Source organism: Cryptomeria japonica, chromosome 2 (genome assembly GCF_030272615.1).
Source record: "Cryptomeria japonica chromosome 2, Sugi_1.0, whole genome shotgun sequence".
NCBI classification, from domain to species: domain Eukaryota; kingdom Viridiplantae; phylum Streptophyta; class Pinopsida; order Cupressales; family Cupressaceae; genus Cryptomeria; species Cryptomeria japonica.
In genome coordinates, this window is record NC_081406.1 from 598,591,977 (window position 1) to 598,614,068 (window position 22,092).

At 35.5% G+C, this 22,092-nt stretch overlaps 1 protein-coding gene across 4 annotated transcripts in view; it reads right to left on the minus strand.

The window, feature by feature from the left end:
- The window catches only part of LOC131062986 (serine/threonine-protein kinase BLUS1), a 133,000-nt gene extending 112,478 nt beyond the window's left edge, over positions 1-20,522 (minus strand). For 2 of the 4 annotated variants that reach the window (XR_009371592.1, XR_009371591.1), the window contains exons 1-4: positions 20,316-20,522; positions 18,819-18,888; positions 18,619-18,717; positions 18,214-18,462 (exon numbers count right to left, since the gene is read on the minus strand). Coding sequence is in view for 2 of the 4 variants with exons in the window: in XM_059216767.1 (XP_059072750.1) it covers positions 18,214-18,387 (174 nt within the window). In the remaining 2 variants the exon portion in view is untranslated. The remainder of the gene's footprint in view (positions 1-18,213; positions 18,463-18,618; positions 18,718-18,818; positions 18,889-20,315) is intronic. The other 2 variants (XM_059216767.1, XM_059216766.1) reach the window with 2 other exon arrangements.
- Positions 20,523-22,092: the final 1,570 nt, after the last annotated feature.

Genomic DNA, 22,092 nt, shown 5'->3' on the forward strand with positions numbered 1-22,092 from the left:
TCTGTGCATCAATGAATATAAATTAAGATGTTCTTAATCAAGTCAGTGACAGTTAATATCATATTAAGTTAAGAAGGTAAATTTTATCTATTTATTCAAACAGCATTAAAATAACAGTATTGCCAGGCATAACATATAAATATATATCTGCACCTAATCTCAGAATACATAATACAATCAGATTCAGGTTACGTGAATTATGGTAATACTGTAAATTCTTATAATATAAGGAACAACAAACTGATTATAATGAAATAATGACAATAAGTGGTTTATGTTGATACAAAGTAACACTAACAGGAAACTTTGATGATAATCCAATAAACAACACTGTTGAAATGTAATATAAAATGATAATTATGTCAGATGTAATTGATTATCATAATGTGATGGATTGAATAAATATAATAAATGGTTCATTCTAAAGAGGGACTCTCTTTTAAGTACGCCACTCCATAGTGGATGCCTAACACCTGCCACTTGGAGCCAAGAGGGATGAAGCATCTGCTCTTGGGCTTAAGAGAGAAGGTGGTCGTGATGAGGGGCAACGGTGATAGAACACCTCGCTGGGTATGCCACTCCATGATGGATGCCTAACACCTGCCATATGGAGCCAAGGGGGATATGGTATCTGCCCTTGGGCCTAGGAGGAATGGTTTCTTGGACACCCTATCCAACTAGCCTACCCTAATGGGCTAAGGACATTGATTTGGTAACTGACTTTCAATCTGACTTTATATAATAAACTAATTATACCCAACAAATTGTAATTCTAAACAGTAACTAATATAGCAGAATTGATATCATTTAATATAATTTCATTGGTATATGTTTCAGTTTTACAAGTATTATTTCATGTGTTCTCTAATCTTTGTTGCAAGAAGCCAGTATACAAAGGTACGTCCATAAAACTTAATTACCTATCTTTTAGATTTGGGCAAATTTAGGTTAAATTAAAGTGTAAATAATTAGGGGACATTACATAAAGGTACTCGCAGATTCAGAAAGGGCACAAGCAAGCTGCATTCCACATAGTACAATTATCACTGATCAAAGAAGGTTATTTTGGCATAATTGTGGTGTTGCAAACTCTGTATTACAGTTAATAAATTGCACAACTTAGGCTTGAGCTCTACAAGATCAATCAACAGATGTTTAAATGTATAATTCAAAAGGGTTGTAACAGAGTCATGATGTTTCTAGGTAGGTTGCCAGTAACCTAAAGACTCAGAATCATCCATGTGAACTCTAGAATGCCACAAGAAAGGCAAAGATCCATAAGGACCAAGAAAATATTTTACCAGTTAGCTTGTTTATCAATTTTTTATTAATATTATGGCTTACTTTTGAAAACCAAAATTTGAGCATTCCACTACCATATATTCAATGAAAATTCTCTTATGGTTCTTAATTGTAAATTAGATTCTCTGGTATCTACCTAACAAATTTGTATCCGATCACCATAAAGATTTTTAGTCTAAGCATTCTTACAAAATAAAATTAGAAACAATATGAAGAGCTTCTATTTAAAAACCTACTAGCTTGTTTATCAATTTTTTATTAATATTATGGCTTACTTTTGAAAACCAAAATTTGAGCATTCCACTACCATATATTCAATGAAAATTCTCTTATGGTTCTTAATTGTAAATTAGATTCTCTGGTATCTACCTAACAAATTTGTATCCGATCACCATAAAGATTTTTAGTCTAAGCATTCTTACAAAATAAAATTAGAAACAATATGAAGAGCTTCTATTTAAAAACCTACTAGCAGGAAGGGGATAGTTATACTTGTATAGGAGAATGGGATGGGTACGGATACACCATTTTTCAGAAACGTGAAAAACAGGTACTTGTAGACAGCAAAAAAGTAAAATATTTAAATTTAGAAAAAAATAATTAATTATGGCCATGCAAGTTAAAAAAAGTGAAATTCCTATCAGTGCTGCACTGACAATTTCACAATTTGATTCGATTGACTTCAAACTTCTGCAAAGCTTCAAAAATCAGAGTGCTTGTTCAATTTAACTGTCATGATTCTCACAGTTGCAGGAATCCGAATCCTTGTTCATTTGTCACACTCCAACAGCAGTTGTTTTCACACTCCAGTCACTGCAATTTGTCACAAAAATGTTTTAGTTGCTTTAGGTTGTCAAATTTTAGTCTTTTTAGTTTCCTTTTGTCTGTGTTCAAGGTTTTTTAAATATTTTTACAGGAGACACACCCATGCATCCCACCACCCAGACCTTAGGTGTAATAACCCTTACGGGTTATCCAACCTCCAACTTGCAAATGTTTGTGTTTTTGAATGATATGGTTTTTGATTTGCAATTTAGTGTACTCAGAGTTTTTCATCAGCAATGCACAAGTTCAGAAATGTCTTCAATCTCTATTGATATGGTGGTTACAGCAGCTAGGACCATTAATATAGTATCCTAGCCCCTCATGGTTATTACAATTCTTCCATAGCAACACTACAAGATTTTATTAGCATAAAATCTACTAATTTCTGAATAAGGTTAGGAACTTAGGACTGATTGCAATGACAGTGAGTCTCAGATTTTGATATCAGACCTTAACATTCCTGTAGCTTGCACTGATGACCCAACAAGGCATTTATGCACACTGCAATACATGTAAGGAACATTTCTATGCATCACAGACTATGACAGCCATCTACTGGATACCCCTTTGTTGCTAAGACTCACAGAGGCAACCTGAATATTACCCAGAAATATGAATTGGGACTGTAACAGCAATAGCCAATAAGAGATGCGTTTTTTTCTGAACATACAATAACTGGGATCCCTACGTAGCAGACTCAAATAACAACAGCAAGTCTTAGACTCATTACTAAACAGTTTTCTGCAAATAAAACATGTACTTCTCAGGCAACAAATGTATATTTAAGGGCAGACCTGGAATATCGATCGACCCCAATCTGAAGGTGATGAAGGCAGCTACAGGGGTTTGCAGAATGTAGAAGAAGCAGCCAAAGACTCCTTATTCAATCTTCATCATAAATCTGAACAAACATCTCCAATTTGGTCTCCACAAAGACCACAAAATTGGCAAGGTACTGTAGCGCGACACTGTTCACGCGGGTACTGTAGTGCGACACTGTAGCAGCTTCCAAAATAAATAATGACAATGCATTGGCAAAGTTTCCTCCAATCTGATCTTTCAAATTGGAGATAAAATTCATTACAAATTCAACTTGAAGTACATTTTAAATAAATTGCTGTCTTGTCTGAAGATCACACCATTTTGTGGTTAAATATATCACGAGCCCATAAATAATCTCCAGACTGCCTTACCTCTTTAATTTTATTGTTCTTGTTACTAAAAGGTGGCGATAACTTTAGGGAAGACAATTTTTGACATTTTGTGGTGTTGGTCTACTAATACATTTCAAGTGGGGCCTGTGTTACTTCCAAGTTTGGCATGGTGTTTTTCAGTGATAAGTGTTATCTCTAACAACAGCTAAGTGTAAGGTAGGGCCCACCACATTGGGATAAACTAAGTTCAAACATTGCCTCAAACCCTGCCACCAGCATATACTTTTTCTGCCATATCTTTATGAGTTTCAGCTTGATATAAAAGACAAAATGAGATCAGTTTCAATTAGTTTGGTGGGGCCCATAGTTATATTTTGATGCCTTAATATTTGATGCTTTAAATAGAGACAATATCTGACACCAACCTGCCGTACCTTAATAGATTTAGAGGGAGGCTGTGAAATAAAGTCTAAGCTACTATATAATTTTCTAAAGCTGAGTATTTTCTGCGAAATAAAGTCTAAGCAACTATATTAATTGGGACAGTTATTTGGGAGTATTTGCTGTCACCCTCAATACTCCATATCTGATTTACATTAGGGGGCTCGACTCAATAAACTATATAGTGGTCATTGATCACAGTTTCAGACTAGAAGTTTTATCTTTAGCTCCCATCCTTGGTTACAGAATTCAGATCAGCATCAGGGGCATGCAAGTTGCAGGTTACCCATGAGTGAATTTATCATCTCAGGAGTCATTCTAAATCTGCTGTCCACACTGGTATCTATCTGAACATTGTATGAGTTTTTATATCAGTATAATACTCCTGAGTATGAACAAGTCAATCTCACTGGTTATCCATGTATGAGCTGACCCAGTTTGAAGATCAAATAAAGTGCTGTAGCAACTTTAATACCTGAGGATTTCATATTAATAATATAGTATTGCTGGCTGGTTGCATCTTTAGTAATATTGTAATAATCAGAAATACATTTATATCAGCATATTGTGGTTAAGGTTTCCTAATTGGATTAGAGTCATTAGACATATTCTTTGGTGCTAAGTACATCAGAAAATTTAGTGACTTTATTCTAACCAGTAAAATTCAGGATTGTTGATGCTTTCATTCCCATAGTGCAGCGGTGAAGACAATCATAATAGTCATTTATTGTTTATAATCATCAGTTCAGTTAATTTCTGGTATGCTATTTCATTTTGTTTTTACAAAAGAATTAGAAAACCCAAAAATCTTATACTCGGGACAGTACAGAAGTGTTCTGTTAGCAGTTTTAGAAAGTGAATGTTCTCTCAGCAGTTATTTAGTGATTGGTATGTTAACATAGGAGTTGCATATTTCGAACTGTAGTTACTTTCAGTTAGATAAGATTGGAATAAAGAGGGCATGTAGTCAATTAGTTAGGGGTGTAGTACTGGAATTAAGGTGGACATGCATCCAGTTAACTGTTTCGAACTGCCTTTAATTTGAGGGACTGATTTGTTAGTTAACTTGCCCACATTCTGCCAACATTTGAGGGATGTCATGCCTTTGATTGAGGCATGCTGGGAAAGGAGTGCTTGAGTTATATAATGTGCTGAGCAGATGAGAAGGAATGCACTTCAGAAATTTGAAAACAAAAATCATTTATTTTCTTAGGCTGGATGTTTTCTTTCTGCAGCTGTGCTCGGAGACAAATCCCTCCAGGCACCAAGATCAAGCTTCTTGAGGATGAAAACCCTTAAGCAACGACCCGCATTCAATCTAACATCCGGGATACTAGTAGCATCTAGTTCTGCATGTGGGCGTATTTAGTAAGTTGTATTAGTTTGATGAACTTCAATCTGCTTGTGGACGAAAAACCTTAAGCAGTAGACCTACATTCAGACTATCAGGAATACCACTATTGTCTAGTTCTGCATGTATGTGTTTGGTAAGCCGTATTAGTTTGACAAAATTCAATCTGCTTGTGTACTGTTTTGAAGAAATATTAGTAAAATACAAAAATATCTGTTGATAAAAATAGTGTTGGGTTTGTCTTCTGGGTGCAATTGTTTTTCTGGGTTATTTTTTGTATGTTAAAAGCAAAGCTTTATCCTGCCATCCTGTAAATCATGGAGGGAATTTTGCGAACTGACAAAAGGAAAGATGGCAGACCTTTCTCAAGATACACTGATGGAAATTTAAAGGAGCCAAAATAAAATGATCGAACAAATAAAACAAAAGTTGAAGCTTCAGATTAGCACTGAAAAAACAAATACAGTGGTAAAAATCTGTGATCCTGCCATCCTATGAATCATGGAGGGAATATTGAAAATTCTAACAAAAGAAAAGAGGCCAAATCATTTTCAAGATAAAATGGTTGGGCTACTGGGATTGAAAATTGGAGCTTCAGAGTAGCATGTAAAATCCAAATCCAGCAACACATCACAGAGAGAGGGAAGCTAACTGCAAATAACCAACCAGTGATAAATCCCCAATCGAAAGCCTGCCAAACCCATTCCTACAAAAATAATGACAAAACTAAACCTAAGACAACCACTGCAAAGGAGATAGACACAACTTTGAGCAGTATTGAAGTAAAGCACAAGTTTCAAAGCTACAGTCTCTCTTGTTAATTACTTGGCGGTACTTAGCAAGAAGCCTTAGATCTAGAAATGCCAGAAGAGTACCCAAAAAGACAACAAAAGAGAGCTGATGCAAAAGGTAAACAAATTGAATGCTCCTACTTTTGATGATAATAACCATAGTTGAAAACCTCAGACTTGGCAATAACTCAGTAGGCCCAAAAATTTGAAAAACTCGCAACTTGACAAAAACTCAACAATAACTTGGCACATTTATCAAACATTTTAAAATACATAATTTTTTTAAAATATTATTCAAAAACATACATATCTACTGAATTTGGAGAATATATTACTGTTTTCCATCATATATAGATCAAATTTGAGTTTTATACATATCATAGATGTAATGTCCCCACTTTGAAATAAAATATAATAATAAATAATAATAATAAAACTAAAATACTATAAATTATATTATAATATAAAGAATATAATTAAATATAATTAATTAAAATTTAATTAAGTTAATGAATGATCAAAAGACATGGAAGGAAAAGTTGCGACTCCCTCAACAATGAGATATAAAAGGGAGAAGAGAACCTCATTTGAGACGGGGATAATCATAATATGGAAATCAGAAGTACAGATCTGATTTAAATAAGAAATGCAGATGTGATTGTGAAAGGTTGTGTCCCTTTCAAAGGGTAGAAATAATGAAGAGTTGCACTCTTTGAAAGGGTGCTAATGATGAAAGGGTGTGTCTCTTGCCAAAGGGCATACATGATGAAGAGGTGTGACCCCTCCCTCACATTGAGAGATATAAAGGAAAGGAATCAAAAGCATCCAGTAACATCACCATGGATCAGATCAGATCAGAACTGTTATTAAGTTACAGGCAGTAACATCTTTGTTCTTGGTGGTATGCATGGGAATGCGTTTAATAAGTATGCTTAATATATGAAGCCCAATAAGGTTCTTATGCAGAATTAATAGTAAAATATGGACTGCAATAAGTATGATAGTCATACTTAATTTCATATATGTTCATAATACATAAGAAATTAGTATACTTATAGTCTAAATCATGTTATTACTGTCAGTATTTAAGAAGATGGGAATGAGATGTTTCAAAGAAGGGCAGTCTAAATCCAAGCAATAGGTTAAGTTCCAAGATAGGGTGGGGATCAGCGACCCATAAGCCTTGACGGTATAGACCCAAGATAGGTAAGGGCTTGGATCTGTAAAGTTTGCGGTAACCTATTGTATTTGGTCTCTACGCGCTTTGGTAACATGCATAGACCCTTCTCTCTTAAAACTGAAGTAGTGGCAGGGTCTGATATCTATATTGAGAACCATGAATAATGAATTAATCATCTAATGAGGAAAATAAATAAGCACTTGTTAATAACTAATAAATTGAAAAATATCAATGACTGGCTTCATGATTAGTCTCTCAATCAATTTCAGTATATTGAAATAGATTAATTATGTTAATCAGGTAGGGGACATTACAATAGACCAAAAAACAAGTTCAACCTCTGAATATATATGAACTTATATGCTTTAACCTAGGTTGATTGTTCTAGTATGGGGTCAAGTGTGGACCTAAGAGTGGAGACCCCAATGGGGTTGGGGGGCAGCACCCCTCATGGGGGTCTGGGGGCAACACCCCTAGTGGGATCAAGGGGCAGCACCCCTCATGGAGTTTTGGTGGCAATGCCACCAACAGGGTCAAGGGGCAAAGCCTCCACCACCAAGCCCAACTTAAACCATTTGAAAACACACAAAATATCATTGCACACCCCATTTTCACAATCTTATTGCTGAAGGGAAAAATGAGATACTTGGCACTTTTTTGTTTATAAAAATGCTTTTAAAAACGATTTTTTTCCTTTGGGACACTCCCTCAATCAATTTGAAAGCATGGGAACAACAGAAATGAAAACCAAACTCACAGAAATAAAAGGAAAAACAATTGCTTTACCAGTTGCCAATCCCATGCTTGCTGTACCATGTAATGCAAATATCATCTGGGTGGGTTTTTATGGAAAAACTGCAAGGTTTTGGCTTTTTTATGACAAGTTAAGAGGAAAACACACTGCAAACTTTACAAAAACTCAGCAACAAGTTATTGGGTAAGTCACTCAGCCCAGGATCTACCTTATCTGCCTTGTGAGCACTCACGGATTTTGCAATTATGGTTATAGCAGTGAATTCTCGCATCAGGAAAAGGTCTTTCTTAATGAACACAATCAGAAATTAGCATAGCATGTTGAATGCAAACTCTCAATATTGACAGAGATACTCTAGTGGTTTGTACCCATGTCTAAGAAACGTCTATCAAAATTTCAAGCCTTGAAAACATGGAGCCATTATGAGTTTCTGTATGAAGTAGGCAATAGAAGAATATAGTGGAGTGTCCGCCTCAGCAGTTTGCAGAGGACTCATCGGGGTTCACAATCTCATGCATAAGGGTACAGCCCTGCATCTAGGTTAGAGCCATGCATAAAGGTATAAAGATGTTAGCCTCACCTTTTATCATAGTCGAGGAAAGAGTAGAAGTTTTTGAGCCTCAACAGTCAGCAACAATTCGACAGAACTTACAACATTTGATTGTTAAGGTAAAGGGTATAATTTGTTGAAATTGGTGTAGAGCTCCATTCTCTCAAGTCCAAGATAATTGCTCTTGTAAAATGGTTTGGGATCCGGGTCCGTTGAAGGGATCTACATGCAAAGGACGTACTGGGGAAAACCAGAGATAAAGGGATGTCTGGCACTGCATAGCCTGCGGGCAAGCAATTCTGGAAGGGTCGATTTGTAATGTCCCCTTTTAATCCACAGCACCTTGTGAGTGTTCAAGACTGTTCTGTCAACAGTTAGGTAGGAGATAAATGTTCTGTTAGCAGTTAGGTAGGAAATGAACGTCCTCTCAAAAGTTATTTAGTGATTAGTCTGTCAGCATAGGAGTAGCATAGTTGGAACTGTAGTTACTTTCAGCTAGTTAGTACTGCAATAAAGAGGGCATGTGGTCAATTGGTTAAGCCTGTGGTGGACTGGAATTAAGGTGGAAGTATGGATAGTTAACTGTTTGGAAATGCCTTTATTTGAAAGATTGATTTGTCAATCAACTGCCCATATTGAGGTGCTAGATATGTCAATTGACTTGCCCGGTTACTGCCAACATTTGAGGGATGTCATGCATTTGATTGAGGTGTGCTGGGGGAGGAGAGCTTGGGTTATACAATGTGCTGGGCAAAGGAGAATGGATGCACTCCATAAATTTGAAAACACCAATTAATTTATGTTCTTGGGTTGGATGTTTTGTTTCAACAGCTGTGGCTTGGAGACAAAACCCTTTATGCACAAAGTTCAAGCTTCTTGAGGATGAAAACCCTTAAGCAGCAGATACCAGTAGTATCTGGTTCTCCAAGCAGGAATGTTTAGCTGTATTAGTTTGATGAACTTCAAACTGTTTTGGTGCTGTTTTGAAGAAATATTAATAAAATATGAAATTATCTGTTGATTATAATAGTTTTTAGGTTTGTCTTCTGGTTGCAATTGTTTTTCTAGGTTATTTTCTACAAGTTATTAGCAGAGGTCATCACAGACTACTTCACTTACTTAAATGCAATGGGACTCAATCAAGTTCACATCATCAATTTTATTATCATCATATGTGTTCTTGTTTATGATAATAAATATAGATAAGAAAACAGATAGAATAAGATTTACTAAATACTTTCTTGTTTAATGCATTTCGCATTATAGTTGATACTTCAAAGTTTTAAACACACACATAGGATTTGACCAAGCAAAGTTAGCAAAAGCATTCCACATAAAGAGCCAAGTTATACATGAGCCTTCTTAAAAAAAACAGATAGTACTTTCAACTATTAAGCTGTCCTTCCCCAGCATGATAGGACTTGAGCCTTTATTGAGACTCTAAATATCAAGATTTTGTTGGCATAAATAATTATTCATCATGGATATTATTACACCTTACTTAAGTTTACTTAGGATAATGCATTTCATAATAGTTTGGGTATGAGACACTTGGGTGTTTGTGCCACATTGAGATAGTGTGTGTAGGAGAAATTCCACCTTTTATGGTGTTGATCTTGTTGTTACACTCCGCATTCAGTGGGTGATCCACCTCATGTGGACTATTATATTATTTCTCCTACCTACCCACACCTATTTCCTACCTACCCTTGTTTCTTACTGAGCCACATGTCATGTTTGTGTGCTCACATATCCCTAGCCTTGCCTATATAAGCAAGCTCATCTACATTGTATATAACTATGTAATTTGATTATTGATCATTTTCTATTGATGAGAATACAGTTTATTCTTGTCCCATATTATGTCTCTATTTTGTACATTTCATTGAGCTCTTGATCTTGGCAAAATCTCACATGGTATCAGAGCCATTGGGGCTTCATTGATTCATCTTGAAGAGGCATTATTGCCACGTCAAAAGGCAGATCTGAGGAGCAGCATCTTTTGGAGGCGTCCTAGACCAGATCCGACCCCGTCATTGCGTCCAGAAGGCCGTTTCCATGAATTTTGGTTATAAAGTTGGCCTATTTTGGTGAGAAAAAAATTTTCTCCAATTTTGCTAGTATTGTACGGATTTCGAAAAAAAATTATTATATTTTTCGAAAAAAAAAAATTTAATTTTCTGAAAATATTTTTTCAAAAAATCAAAAATAAAAAAAATTGAAAAAATTTCGGAAAAATTGAAAAATCAAAAAAAAATAAACACAAAAAAGTGTTTGGGGGTCCGCAGACCCCCCCCCGTGATGCCCGTACTGCATCTGCAAGTCTGCGTGCCTGTACCTCACGCCGTCGCCTGCGCATCGTTTCTCATGCCGCCACAGATCTTCGTCGTCACCCGTCGGCCGCCCAGGTCCCGCCACCAGTTGCTTCTCCCGCCGGTCTCCACGCTCATCGCACAGACCGCCGCCCGCTGCAGCACCGGTCCTGCCGCCGCCGCCCCTCTCCGCTCGCCGTCTCGAGCTCCCTCCCGGCAGACGCACCGCCACTGCCGCCTCGCCGGCCCCTCCCGACACCGGCCCCCGTCCTTCGTCTCTCCGGCATCCACTCGCTTTCACCGGCGCCCGCTACCAAACGCCGCCAAGCCACCGCTTCCAGTAAGCCTCCGGCAGCCTTATCCCACCGGCGACCACCAGATCGGAGGACCCGCGCCCGCCACGTGGCAGGCGGCCACTAGCCCGCGAGTAAAACTCGTCCGTACGGCAGCCGAGTCACCCGACATGTCACCTCCGTACACAGTGCCACATCATCCGTACGACCGCCTCGCAGACGCCACGCGGCTCACCCAGTCAGCAAATCCGTACGGTGCGGACTGCGCAGTCGCCTGCACAGTCATCTGCCACGTCAGCTGTTCGTACAGTACGGACGCCCAGTCAGCAGATAAGCAAAGTTTTTGCGACGGTCATACGGTCGTCAAATTTAACACAGTGACTTGCTGACGTCAGCGCCACATCATCATTTTTAAAAAATTTGGCAGGCCCCTCTCATTTGCATTTTTTATTTTGCAGTTCAACTTCAAATGGCCATAACTTGCTCATTTTTGCTCCTTTTTTAGTGCAATTTTTTTTGAAATGGGCTAGAATTTCGTGCTCTCCGCAGTGGTGAAGAAATTTTTTGATTTTGATGCACGGATGTTTCAGAAAATGCAGTTTTTGGTGACTATACCTGAGTAATCCCAGTTTTTGCAACTTCAGAGGCTTCGTTTGGGGTCATACGACCTCCTTTTCAAGTGCCGTTTTTTTTGAAAGTGCGTATTTTTTCGTCTACTTTCACATGATGCTATCAGATTGATGCCATTGTAAGTCGAAATTGTACTTTCAGATTTTGGCCATTTTTGGCTCTCTTGGTACTTGTATATTTGCTTGAATCTCAGTTAGATTCATTGCACTATTGATTGAAGTCTCTTGTATCTCATTTGAGAAGTTGTAAAATTTGCATCATAAGTCCACTTTGCCTTGTTTTGCAAGTGGCTCATTGTAATCGCACTAAGTATGAAGTGCCAAAATCATCACTTTGGGGGGGGTACTTTGATTGAGTGAATTTGGGGGGTGTCTCTTGTGCTTTTGTGCTCTTGTGTTCCTTCCTTTTTGCTGCTATGGGTTCTTCTAAGTTTCCTCTCTTAACTCCTCATAATTATGCTACTTGGAAAATTGATGCATGGAGTAAACTTATGGAAAAAGGACTCACTCATTACATTGATGGAACTATTGTTGCTCCCGCTGATCCTAAGGTTGATCCAATTGGTCACTTGGATTGGCTCACTAAAAATATCATGGCAATTGGTACCTTAAGAAAGTATGTATCAAAGGATCTCATTTTTCATATTGAGAAATGTACTCTAATCAAGGATGCTTGGCAAAAGTTTCAAGACTTGTATGGTCAAGTTGATGAGATTAGGGGATATCAAATTGATAGTGATCTCACCATGTTAGATCCTAAAAACTTTGATACTATACAAGATTATGTCACTAAGGCAAATGAGTTGAGGGCACAACTCAAAGATTGTGGCATTGATAAAAAGGATACTCAATTGATATTCAACTTGATAGGCAAGCTTCCACAAGAATATACAGCATTTGTTTCTAGTTTCCAAACCCATAGGATGACAATGGGTTCAAGCTACAAAATGCCTACATTTGATGCTTTCAATGAAATGTTGACGATAGAACAAACTAAGTTGATAAGCATGGGCATTCTTAAAGCTTCTAAGTCTCAAGCATTAGTGGCAAATCAAGGGAACAAAGGAAATCAAGGAAAGGACAACTCAAACAAGAAGAAATGGCAATCAAAGCCTAAAGAAAAAGCACCATCTTCTCCAAAACAACGAAATTCATCCTCTTCCAAGAGAGATAATTCACCAAAGAGGGAGAGACCTACTTGTGCTTATTGTAAAAAGATTGGTCATGAGGAGCATCGTTGCCATTCTAAGAAGATTGATGAGCTCACACGTATCATCAAAAAGCATAACATTGATTTGCCTAAAGTCTACAAGAAGGATGATTCATCAACTTCCACTTCCTCACATTCAAAAGGAAAAGGGCAAGCATTCATGGCTTTTACAAGTGGGAAGACTCACTCTTTTGGAACAAGAAAAGGAAAAGCTCTATGTGCTACTATCAATCATGATTCAGAGAGATGGCTTCTAGATTCAGGGGCTTCTCATCATATGGCATCTTCGCAGTCTATGTTCTCTACATTTGAGCCTTGCACCATGCCACAGATTTTGATGGGCAATCATACATACATGGATGTGATTGGGAAAGAATCTATTGACATTGGGGATAACTCCTTCAATGATGTGTTGTGTGTACCCCACTTGACAAACAATCTCCTTTCTATCTATCAAATCACACATGGCGCAACTAAGAGAGTTGTGGAGTTCACACCTGACTCAGTTTTCATTAGAGACATGGAGACTAGAGCTATCATTGCAACTGGGGTGGTTGATCATGCATCTCGGTTATACTCCTTTTCAAATTTTGTTGATGATGATGATTTCACATTTGATGATTCTACACATTATGATCACACTTCTTGTGATGGTTCAGATTTTGAGGAGAATTTTGGACACTTGAACATGGGGATTCTCACATGTGACCCCATTCTTGAGCCTTGTATTTCATCTCCTCATATTGATATCACATCACCTATTGCACTTGATGATGCGGATAGTGCGACAGTTTTGCCTTCATGTGATTCAGTGCAGCAGGATATTCATTGTCTTCCAGCTTCAGATTCATGGGATGATTACTTGACAGATATTGCAGGTTTGATTATGGAATCCTACATTGCAGATTTGGGAGACATCATTGATGACATTCATCTTCTCTTTGATGAAGATGATCCTTCTTCGATTGTTGCGAGGGCACACTCTGACCCTCTTGTTCATTCTCTACATGATCATTCTTTCGAGGTTGACATGATTGTGGATACTTATGTACAGCAGTTGGAGGAGGTCTCTTTATGTTTTGAGGAGACATGTGAGTCTTTGGGACATGTTCTACATCCATCTCCACTAGATCTTGGAGTGCCTTTTTCAGCAGTGTGGCACAGTTTACCACCTTTGGAGGGGGTATCTTTCAGCATTGACATGGGAACATTTGAGCAGTTTTCAGAGATTCCTTTCATCATGAGTTTTCTTCATACATCTTCCCTTCATGATTTGGGAGACTTCATGGATACACCTTTGGTTTTGTTTCTTCCTAAGGGGAGGAATGTTGTTCGACGTTCGTGGAGCAGTTTCTTCATACATCGAGCTTCTATCATTGGTGCAGATTCTCCATTGAGGGGGGGTCATAGTTTGACTTCTCTTCTTCTCTCATATGGGGGGGATTTTTTCCTCACATGGGGTTTTGTTCCTCACATACTTCTTTGAGAGTTTTTGTATAGCTTTCATCTCTCTTTTTGGGGGAGGGTTTTTTCCCATTGGGTTTTTCTCTCTTTCCCCACCTTGTGAGAGATTTCATTGCATTGGTTTGCATGCATTTGCTTTTGTACATGGGTACCTAACATGGCCTCATAGCCGAGACCCATCTTGCATTGCTTAGTTGCATTGTAGACTTAAGTGCATTCCCCTAAGTTGCACTTAAGGGGGGGTGTTGGTGTAAATAATTATTCATCATGGATATTATTACACCTTACTTAAGTTTACTTAGGATAATGCATTTCATAATAGTTTGGGTATGAGACACTTCGGTGTTTGTGCCTGTAATGTCCCCAACTAGGTTTAGGTCTGTTTTAACCATAATTAATCCATTTGAACATACTTATGACTTAAACTACCATTGATTAGGAGACAAAACCATCTTAACCAAAATTCAATCAGTGATAACATAATCTTCTTCCTGATATTGAACTGATAATTCAATTAAATTTATAATCTCACATTTACTTGTTCATTCAAATTATTGTTTCTATATATGTATGTATATGTATAGTATGCGTATACGTATACGTATACATATATACATATGCATATAATCTGATTGATAATACAATACTATTATATATATAAATATATTATCCATATTCTGATTTGAAAATATAAATAAACAAATAAATGAATTATATTATATTATAAATCATTTATATATTTATTAGTTAACTGTTTATTAACTACTTATTAGATGATATATTATATATTACTACAGAATAGTTTCCAGAAATTATTATATTATTATGAGTATTAATATAATTACTAGAATTCTGCATAAGAATATAATTAGTTGCATAAATTAAACATACATATCAAGCACATCTCATGCGTACCTATGGACAAGGATGTTACTGCCTGTAACTGAATAAGAGTTCTGATCTGGTTTGATCGATGGCTACCCGATAATATATATCCCCCTTTTTCCTTCCCTTCGTGCCTATATTATATATTCCCCCACACTCCCCTTCAGATTGGTTTTTTTAATACCTCTTTATATATTACACATACCCTTTCATAGAAGATTCTCGTCTCCAAATAAAACGATGCATCTTTTTGAATAGAGACCACTTTCCATAGAGACACAATCTTTGTCATGAATGATATTTGCCTTAACTAATAATTATCGAAACCTTTATTAAATTGCTTGCTAATATAATATTTTAATTCTTTTATATATTATCTGGGTGCTGACTTTCACTAACCCAAGTCATACTGTCTCTTCATAATAGAGTCGCTGAATTACTTCAAAACATGATCGCTAATCTTTTTGAACACGATCATACCTTTTGAAATATAACTATCGGCTTTAATATTATTAATGTTTTTAAATGTGATTAAAGCAAAAGAATTTGGAGGTGTTTATAATGCAGTGATAGTAAGTAAACAAGAGTGAAATAAGAAAAATTGGTATATAAGAGAAGAAATTAGTATAAGAAGTAATAATTAAATAGATAAAAGAATCAAGTAAAAAGGAGAAAATAGTTATACAAAAGGGTCACCACTATTTAAAGGAGGCTGACTTATTCTTTATTATTAATTAATTAAGAAATATTAATTAATTATTAATAATATCAAACAAACTTTAATAAATATTAATAAATTAATAATAGTATCAATATTAAATTGCATCAGTATTATTAATTGTATTAACAATATTAAATTATATTAATAATAAAATGTGATTCACATATTACTAAATAATTTTTGTATAATAATTTTCAATATTAATTTGTGAATAATAATAATAATATTTAATAATTAATTATTAATAAATATTAATAATAATATTTAATAATTAATTATTAATAAATATTAATAATAATATTTAATAATTAAATATTAATAATTTCAAATAATCATTTGTTGATTATATTAGTTTATAATAATAATTGTTTCATTTAGATTATAAATAACGATCAAGGAGGGGACATGACAGTGCCACATTGGGATAGTGTGTGTAGGAGAAATTCCACCTTTTATGGTGTTGATCTTGTTGTTACACTCCACTCTTGTTGTTACACTCCACATTCAGTGGGTGATCCACCTCATGTGGACTATTATATTATTTCTCTTACCTACCCACACCTATTTCCTACCTACCCTTGTTTCTTATTGAGCCACATGTCATGTTTGTGTGCTCACATATCCCTACCCTTGCCTATATAAGCAAGCTCATCTACATTGTATGTAACTATGTAATTTGATTATTGATCATTTTCTATTGATGAGAATACGGTTTATTCTTGTCCCATATTATGTCTCTATTTTGTACATTTCATTGAGCTCTTGATCTTGGCAAAATCTCACAGATTTCTGTATTCATTGCCTCTATATTTATAAGCACAAGCTACAATGTAAGTGACAAAATAAATTTCTCTGCCTCCCATTGCATATTCTAAATAATTTTAGAAAGGGAAATGCCAAACAGACACAAGAATGATCCAATATCAGGTTTTAAATCTACGAACTAGCCAATGACATTATAATCAACATGTCATCTAAGAATATCATTTTGTTCAGTAGGATAAGGAGTGTTGTGAATCCCAATTTACAGGGATACACAGGAACACATCCTAAGGCCTTCCTTCGGTGTCCCCATCCACTACTGTTTTGGGTACAGGGACAGCCCAGAAACATTTCTTGGCTATCACCTAAAATTAAAAAATTGGGGAAACATCCCAGAGGTGTCTTAAATTTTCTACAAATGTCCCAGGAACAGGCAGATGTCCTGCCAGACTTCAACCCACAAAAAAAATGTTTGAAAAACAACAAAATACAAAATAAAATTGTGATCGGTAGTGGTCATTTCTATGAGGCCATGAATAAAACTGTGCAAAACTCATTATGTGATTTGTAACTTTGTTGTAATGCTTTAGAGTCGCATACCCACAAAATTTTAAGCTGTACATGGTGATGCAGAGCAAGCACAAAGTCATTATGGAAATGAATTGCCAATAGGTACAAGCTACATGAGTGAAATACAAAAAGTTACAGCCAAAAGAATGGAATTAATATTTTTAAGCACATCCATGTGTGTAAAATTGTTTTTCTACCAATGCACATTTATAGGCATGCAGAGTCATTCCTATATTTTGAATTTTATTATGTACAAATTTTCCTACTTAGTTTTTAAATTTTAATATACTGTCATCCCTCAAAATTGGCCTCCTAGCACTGCTGTCCCCAAAAAACGTCCTTGCATTTCTTACCATTCCTGTTCCAAAAAACATGGGACTTGAGAATTCGTTGTCCACTTTGTGTTTGCCATTCAAATATAATTTATATCCTAGCTTTGAAACTTATCAAGCATTCACCCAACTTGTAAGCCAAAAGTGCTCAACAAGTAACTCACCACAAAATTTAAAGGCAAATTTCTCCTGTGTTTTCATCAATTTTTCCTGAGATTATGGTGAACAAATCACCAAGGAAAAAAAAATCATTTTTTTTAAAATTCCTTTTCCCACATTTTTTCATTATTGTGTCCCTTGCTATTGAACTAATCATTTTTCAATGATTTTTCTAATTTCATTTCTTATGCTTCTCTACAATATTTTGCATGTTATTTTAATTTTTTTATGAATTTATCTATTTTTGTAATTTGCAGATTTTTGCCAAGTTTTTGGCTGAATCCCAAGTCCAAGTGTCCAAGTTTTTGTCCTTTGTGAGTTTTACAACTATGAATCATAAAGTTAGGAGAGTTGCATTCTGATAGTCAATTCTTTTACATATGACTGTTAAAAATGAACTAATATTATAACAGCTTTGCATATACAAAAGCTGCCTCCATGAGCTCTTCCAAAATCTTTGTAACCATTTACCCATTTTACGTACTATAAATGAGAGACAGAGACAGAGACAGAGACAAGAGAACATACCAAATTACTATTACATTTTTCCAAGTCAAGAACCTTGATGGCAACAATCTCATTGAAAGGAATACAAAGTGCTCGATGCACTATTGCACTGACACCTTGTCCCACTTCCTCATAAATTTTGTAATCAGATGCACTTAATGGATACTTTTTAATTTTCTCCAAATTCTGAGCCATGACTTTTAGAACTAGGAAGTGTAGTTGAATCTAAAGAAACCCAATGAACGCCATTCTCTAGACTCCAAATATGACCTGGCATTAGAAATACATGTTAAAAGACTGTTTAATTTTGGATATCATGAGAAGCATTCAGACTGCAAATCAATTCCCTTGCACTTAATCTAATAAAATAGAAACAAATCTTTAGATCCATTGATAATCAACAATTGGTATTGTGTTATTACAAACCTGATCTGGAGTCTCTAGAAAGAGAGAGCAAACAATCAAAAAACATCGCCCATAAAATTCATTCAAGAAATATATATTTCCCACTTGATCACAGTTAACCTGGCATGGAATCCACAGAAAAATCAACTACGTGAATCTGTCATGATAATGATCCTCAACTTTCAAAAGGAACTTCTTGATAATTACAGATTAAATCTTACAAGTCCTTATTCGATTCCAATTTGTTCTCCATTGTCCCCAACAGCTCCCTCTTTTCAGGATCATCCTTCACTGAACAAACAATAAGTCTATGAATACAACATCCACTCCCCAATCAACCATATGATGAAACATTTTGTTAAAAGTAACATCTTGTATTTCCCTCTATGAAAATGATTCTAGAAGGATTTCTGACAAAACCATGCCAAAGGTTTAATTTCAAATTCAACTGCAGAAAACTTACAAGAAATACAAGTCCTGCACACTAAAATAGATTTGAATAATGGAAAAAAAAATATATAAATTAAGCAAACGATGTTTAACAAGATTATATCATTGTCTCCCAAAAAGCATTATGCCCCAATGAAGACTAGCCGAATTCATCATTTTGCATCATGCTGTATTTTTAGCCATTCTACTCAAAGATCAACACTTATGTAACTAACTACTGATACTAGCAGGATTCTTTTAGGAAACCACAATGAAAAGAAACATTAATGTTTAGATTCTATTGAAAAATTATAAAATTCAGAATAAGTTGTTGCTTGCAAAATGATTGATCTTGTTAAAACATGTTAAGCTGAATGAGAGTGTCTCTTGAAATGAAAGGAACAAGACACCAAATTAAAATTACGTAGAGGCAATTGTAATCAGCAGTTTAAGGGAAAACGAAATGAGTATAAGGAATATCAATAGGGGAGACATTCTTGACATTATATTCCCTTGAACTTATCCAAATATGTTAAATGCTTATTTGTTTTGAAATCTCAACAAAATTTTGAGATTTTTATCAATAAATGCCAATTTTGTAGGAAGAAACGTAAATTGAGCAAAGCGAGATTTTCATTCAACGAGCTCAAATCTAAAAGGCTAGGTATTGAACAGATGATACATTGAAATATGAAAGATGGAAAATTAGACAAAATCATTGCTAGTTTTCAAATAGTTTGAGAATGGACATAAAGAAAAATCAGAAATGATATATCAAGAACTAGATAAAGTCCACAGCGGTTTCTGAAAGCTCACTGATCGAACAGAACTGAGCTGGACTCAAAACCTGTACTTCCAAAAAAGCTAGACTGATTTATATACGCTTAAATTTAGGTCAATGGTTAAAGCTCAAACAAAACCGAAGTAACAAGAATTAGGCATTGGAAATTGGAGAAATTCAGAGCCACATTACCTTAAACGGAAGAACAGAAGACAATACCCGTCATTACATGCCACAAAATGCTTGTTTGTGGAAAGGAAAATAGGCATTTCAATAAGACATTGAGAGACTGAGGGAGAAGGGTAACCATAATTTAGGGCGGCGGTGAAACACTCTGTTATTAACAACGTGACGGAAATAAACATTGATTCGCATTGAAATTAAATCATTCGCAGATCAGAACATTGTAATTTGACTTCATCCACAAACAGATCGCCCGGGATGCAAAAGCACAAATTCAAAATCAATTAATGAGAAATAAGTATAAAAGCTCAAGAGTGAGGCTTACACAGATTTAAACTTATCAGGGCACCGTGTTCAATCCCTGGGCACGCTCATATTTCATTTGAGCAACTTATTCCGCGCGCACTTCTGTATCTACAGGAAGCAGAGGCTTTGTAGGTCGAATTTTTTGGCTTTGTAAATTGAAACAGGGGTTTTGACCGGGGGCGTGGTTCATGACTCACCGGTTCTACCGGTCAGTCGCAAACGTCCGATCTAAAATACGATTGGAACACAATATTACTATAATAATAATTCCTTTTCAATACGCTCAAACAGTACAAGCGCCGTGAGATTAAGAGAGACGTGTGTGTTTTTATTGCAATCTGTTTAAAGATTCTCATTTTATGTTATTGTAAATGATAATGTTTGCCTAGTTGCATGTCACATATATTCATTCCCTGGTCGCTTTCTAACCTCTTCTATCGCGCTTATTATTTTCTTCCCTTTCAACGATTATCACGCGTACTATTGGATTTTCCTAGTCATATGTTCCCCGTTCTAACGAAAGAAAAAACAAGGGACTTTTCATTAATTAAATCGAATAAATAAACAAACATATTATCTCTGTTTTTTATTTTCATTGTTCAAATTGTGTTTAGAGTAAAGACTTCAATCAAACTTAATTTTTCAAAATAACAAGATATTTTCTCTTTATTAAAAATCATAAATATATTTTTATATTCTTTTATATTTTAGATACCTTCTTAAATAATTGAATACACATTATTTCTTGTTTGAAGATAAGCTTTAATGATATTATAATATTATATTATATTATTTATTGTCCCAATATGATTCAAGATGAGTTCTAATGATTTAAAATATTAAAAGTCATGTTAATTTGTTTGAATTAATTAATTTATGAAATATTGAACAGTTATAATGTTTAAGTAAGTTGGTTAAAGTCATATGTGAATTTTAATTAATTTTATGACGTCATGTGTGATTAACTAATTATGTATGTAAAGTGTGACATTACGCAAAAAGTGTTCGCAAGTGAAAAATATGAAAAAGGCTAAAATTAATTCAAGAAAATAGTAAATAGAAATAATTTGTCCACTCATGAAAACCATCTCTTGTGGCATCTTGGGTAAGTACAATGATGAAAACCTGGCAAACAAGTGTCATGTGTAATCTGTTATCCTTTTGCACTCTACACTTGGGGGCAAGTTTCACCCATGTTATCCTACCTACCACATCCTTCATTACCCCACTTCATCCCCTATTTACCATCCTACCTACATCCATTATCCCTTTTTTGCACATTTGATCTTGACAAGACTATGGATCTCCATAAGCATCATGTGTCATATAGAGGTTTCACCTTATCCACTATTGATTTCGACTTAATAATCTTGTCATTGATGTCAAAAGGATATGTCTTTGAGACATAGAGTTGATGTGCACTTTCGAGCAAAATAGACAGTTTGTGTGCAAAAGGGAATCGACTATGCGATTAATGGTCTTGACCATTTATCCCACATTGCTGACATTGCAAGGCTATCGACTATTTATATAGCTCGACGTAAGATTGGTAAGTGAGCAATGGCTCACATGTCTTTTTTCCATCTGACTTGGAGCTATTGGAATCAGGGAACACTGAGAGGGGGGGGTTGAATCAATGTTCTACAGTTTTAAACTTTTACAATCTGTCCTTTAAACAACTTAATACATATGAAGGAAATTAAAGTGTTGAAACACAAAGCAAAGATCAGCAACACCATAACACCAATAAAGGAAACCCGATTAAATGAAAAACCAAGGTGGGATTCAAACCCACA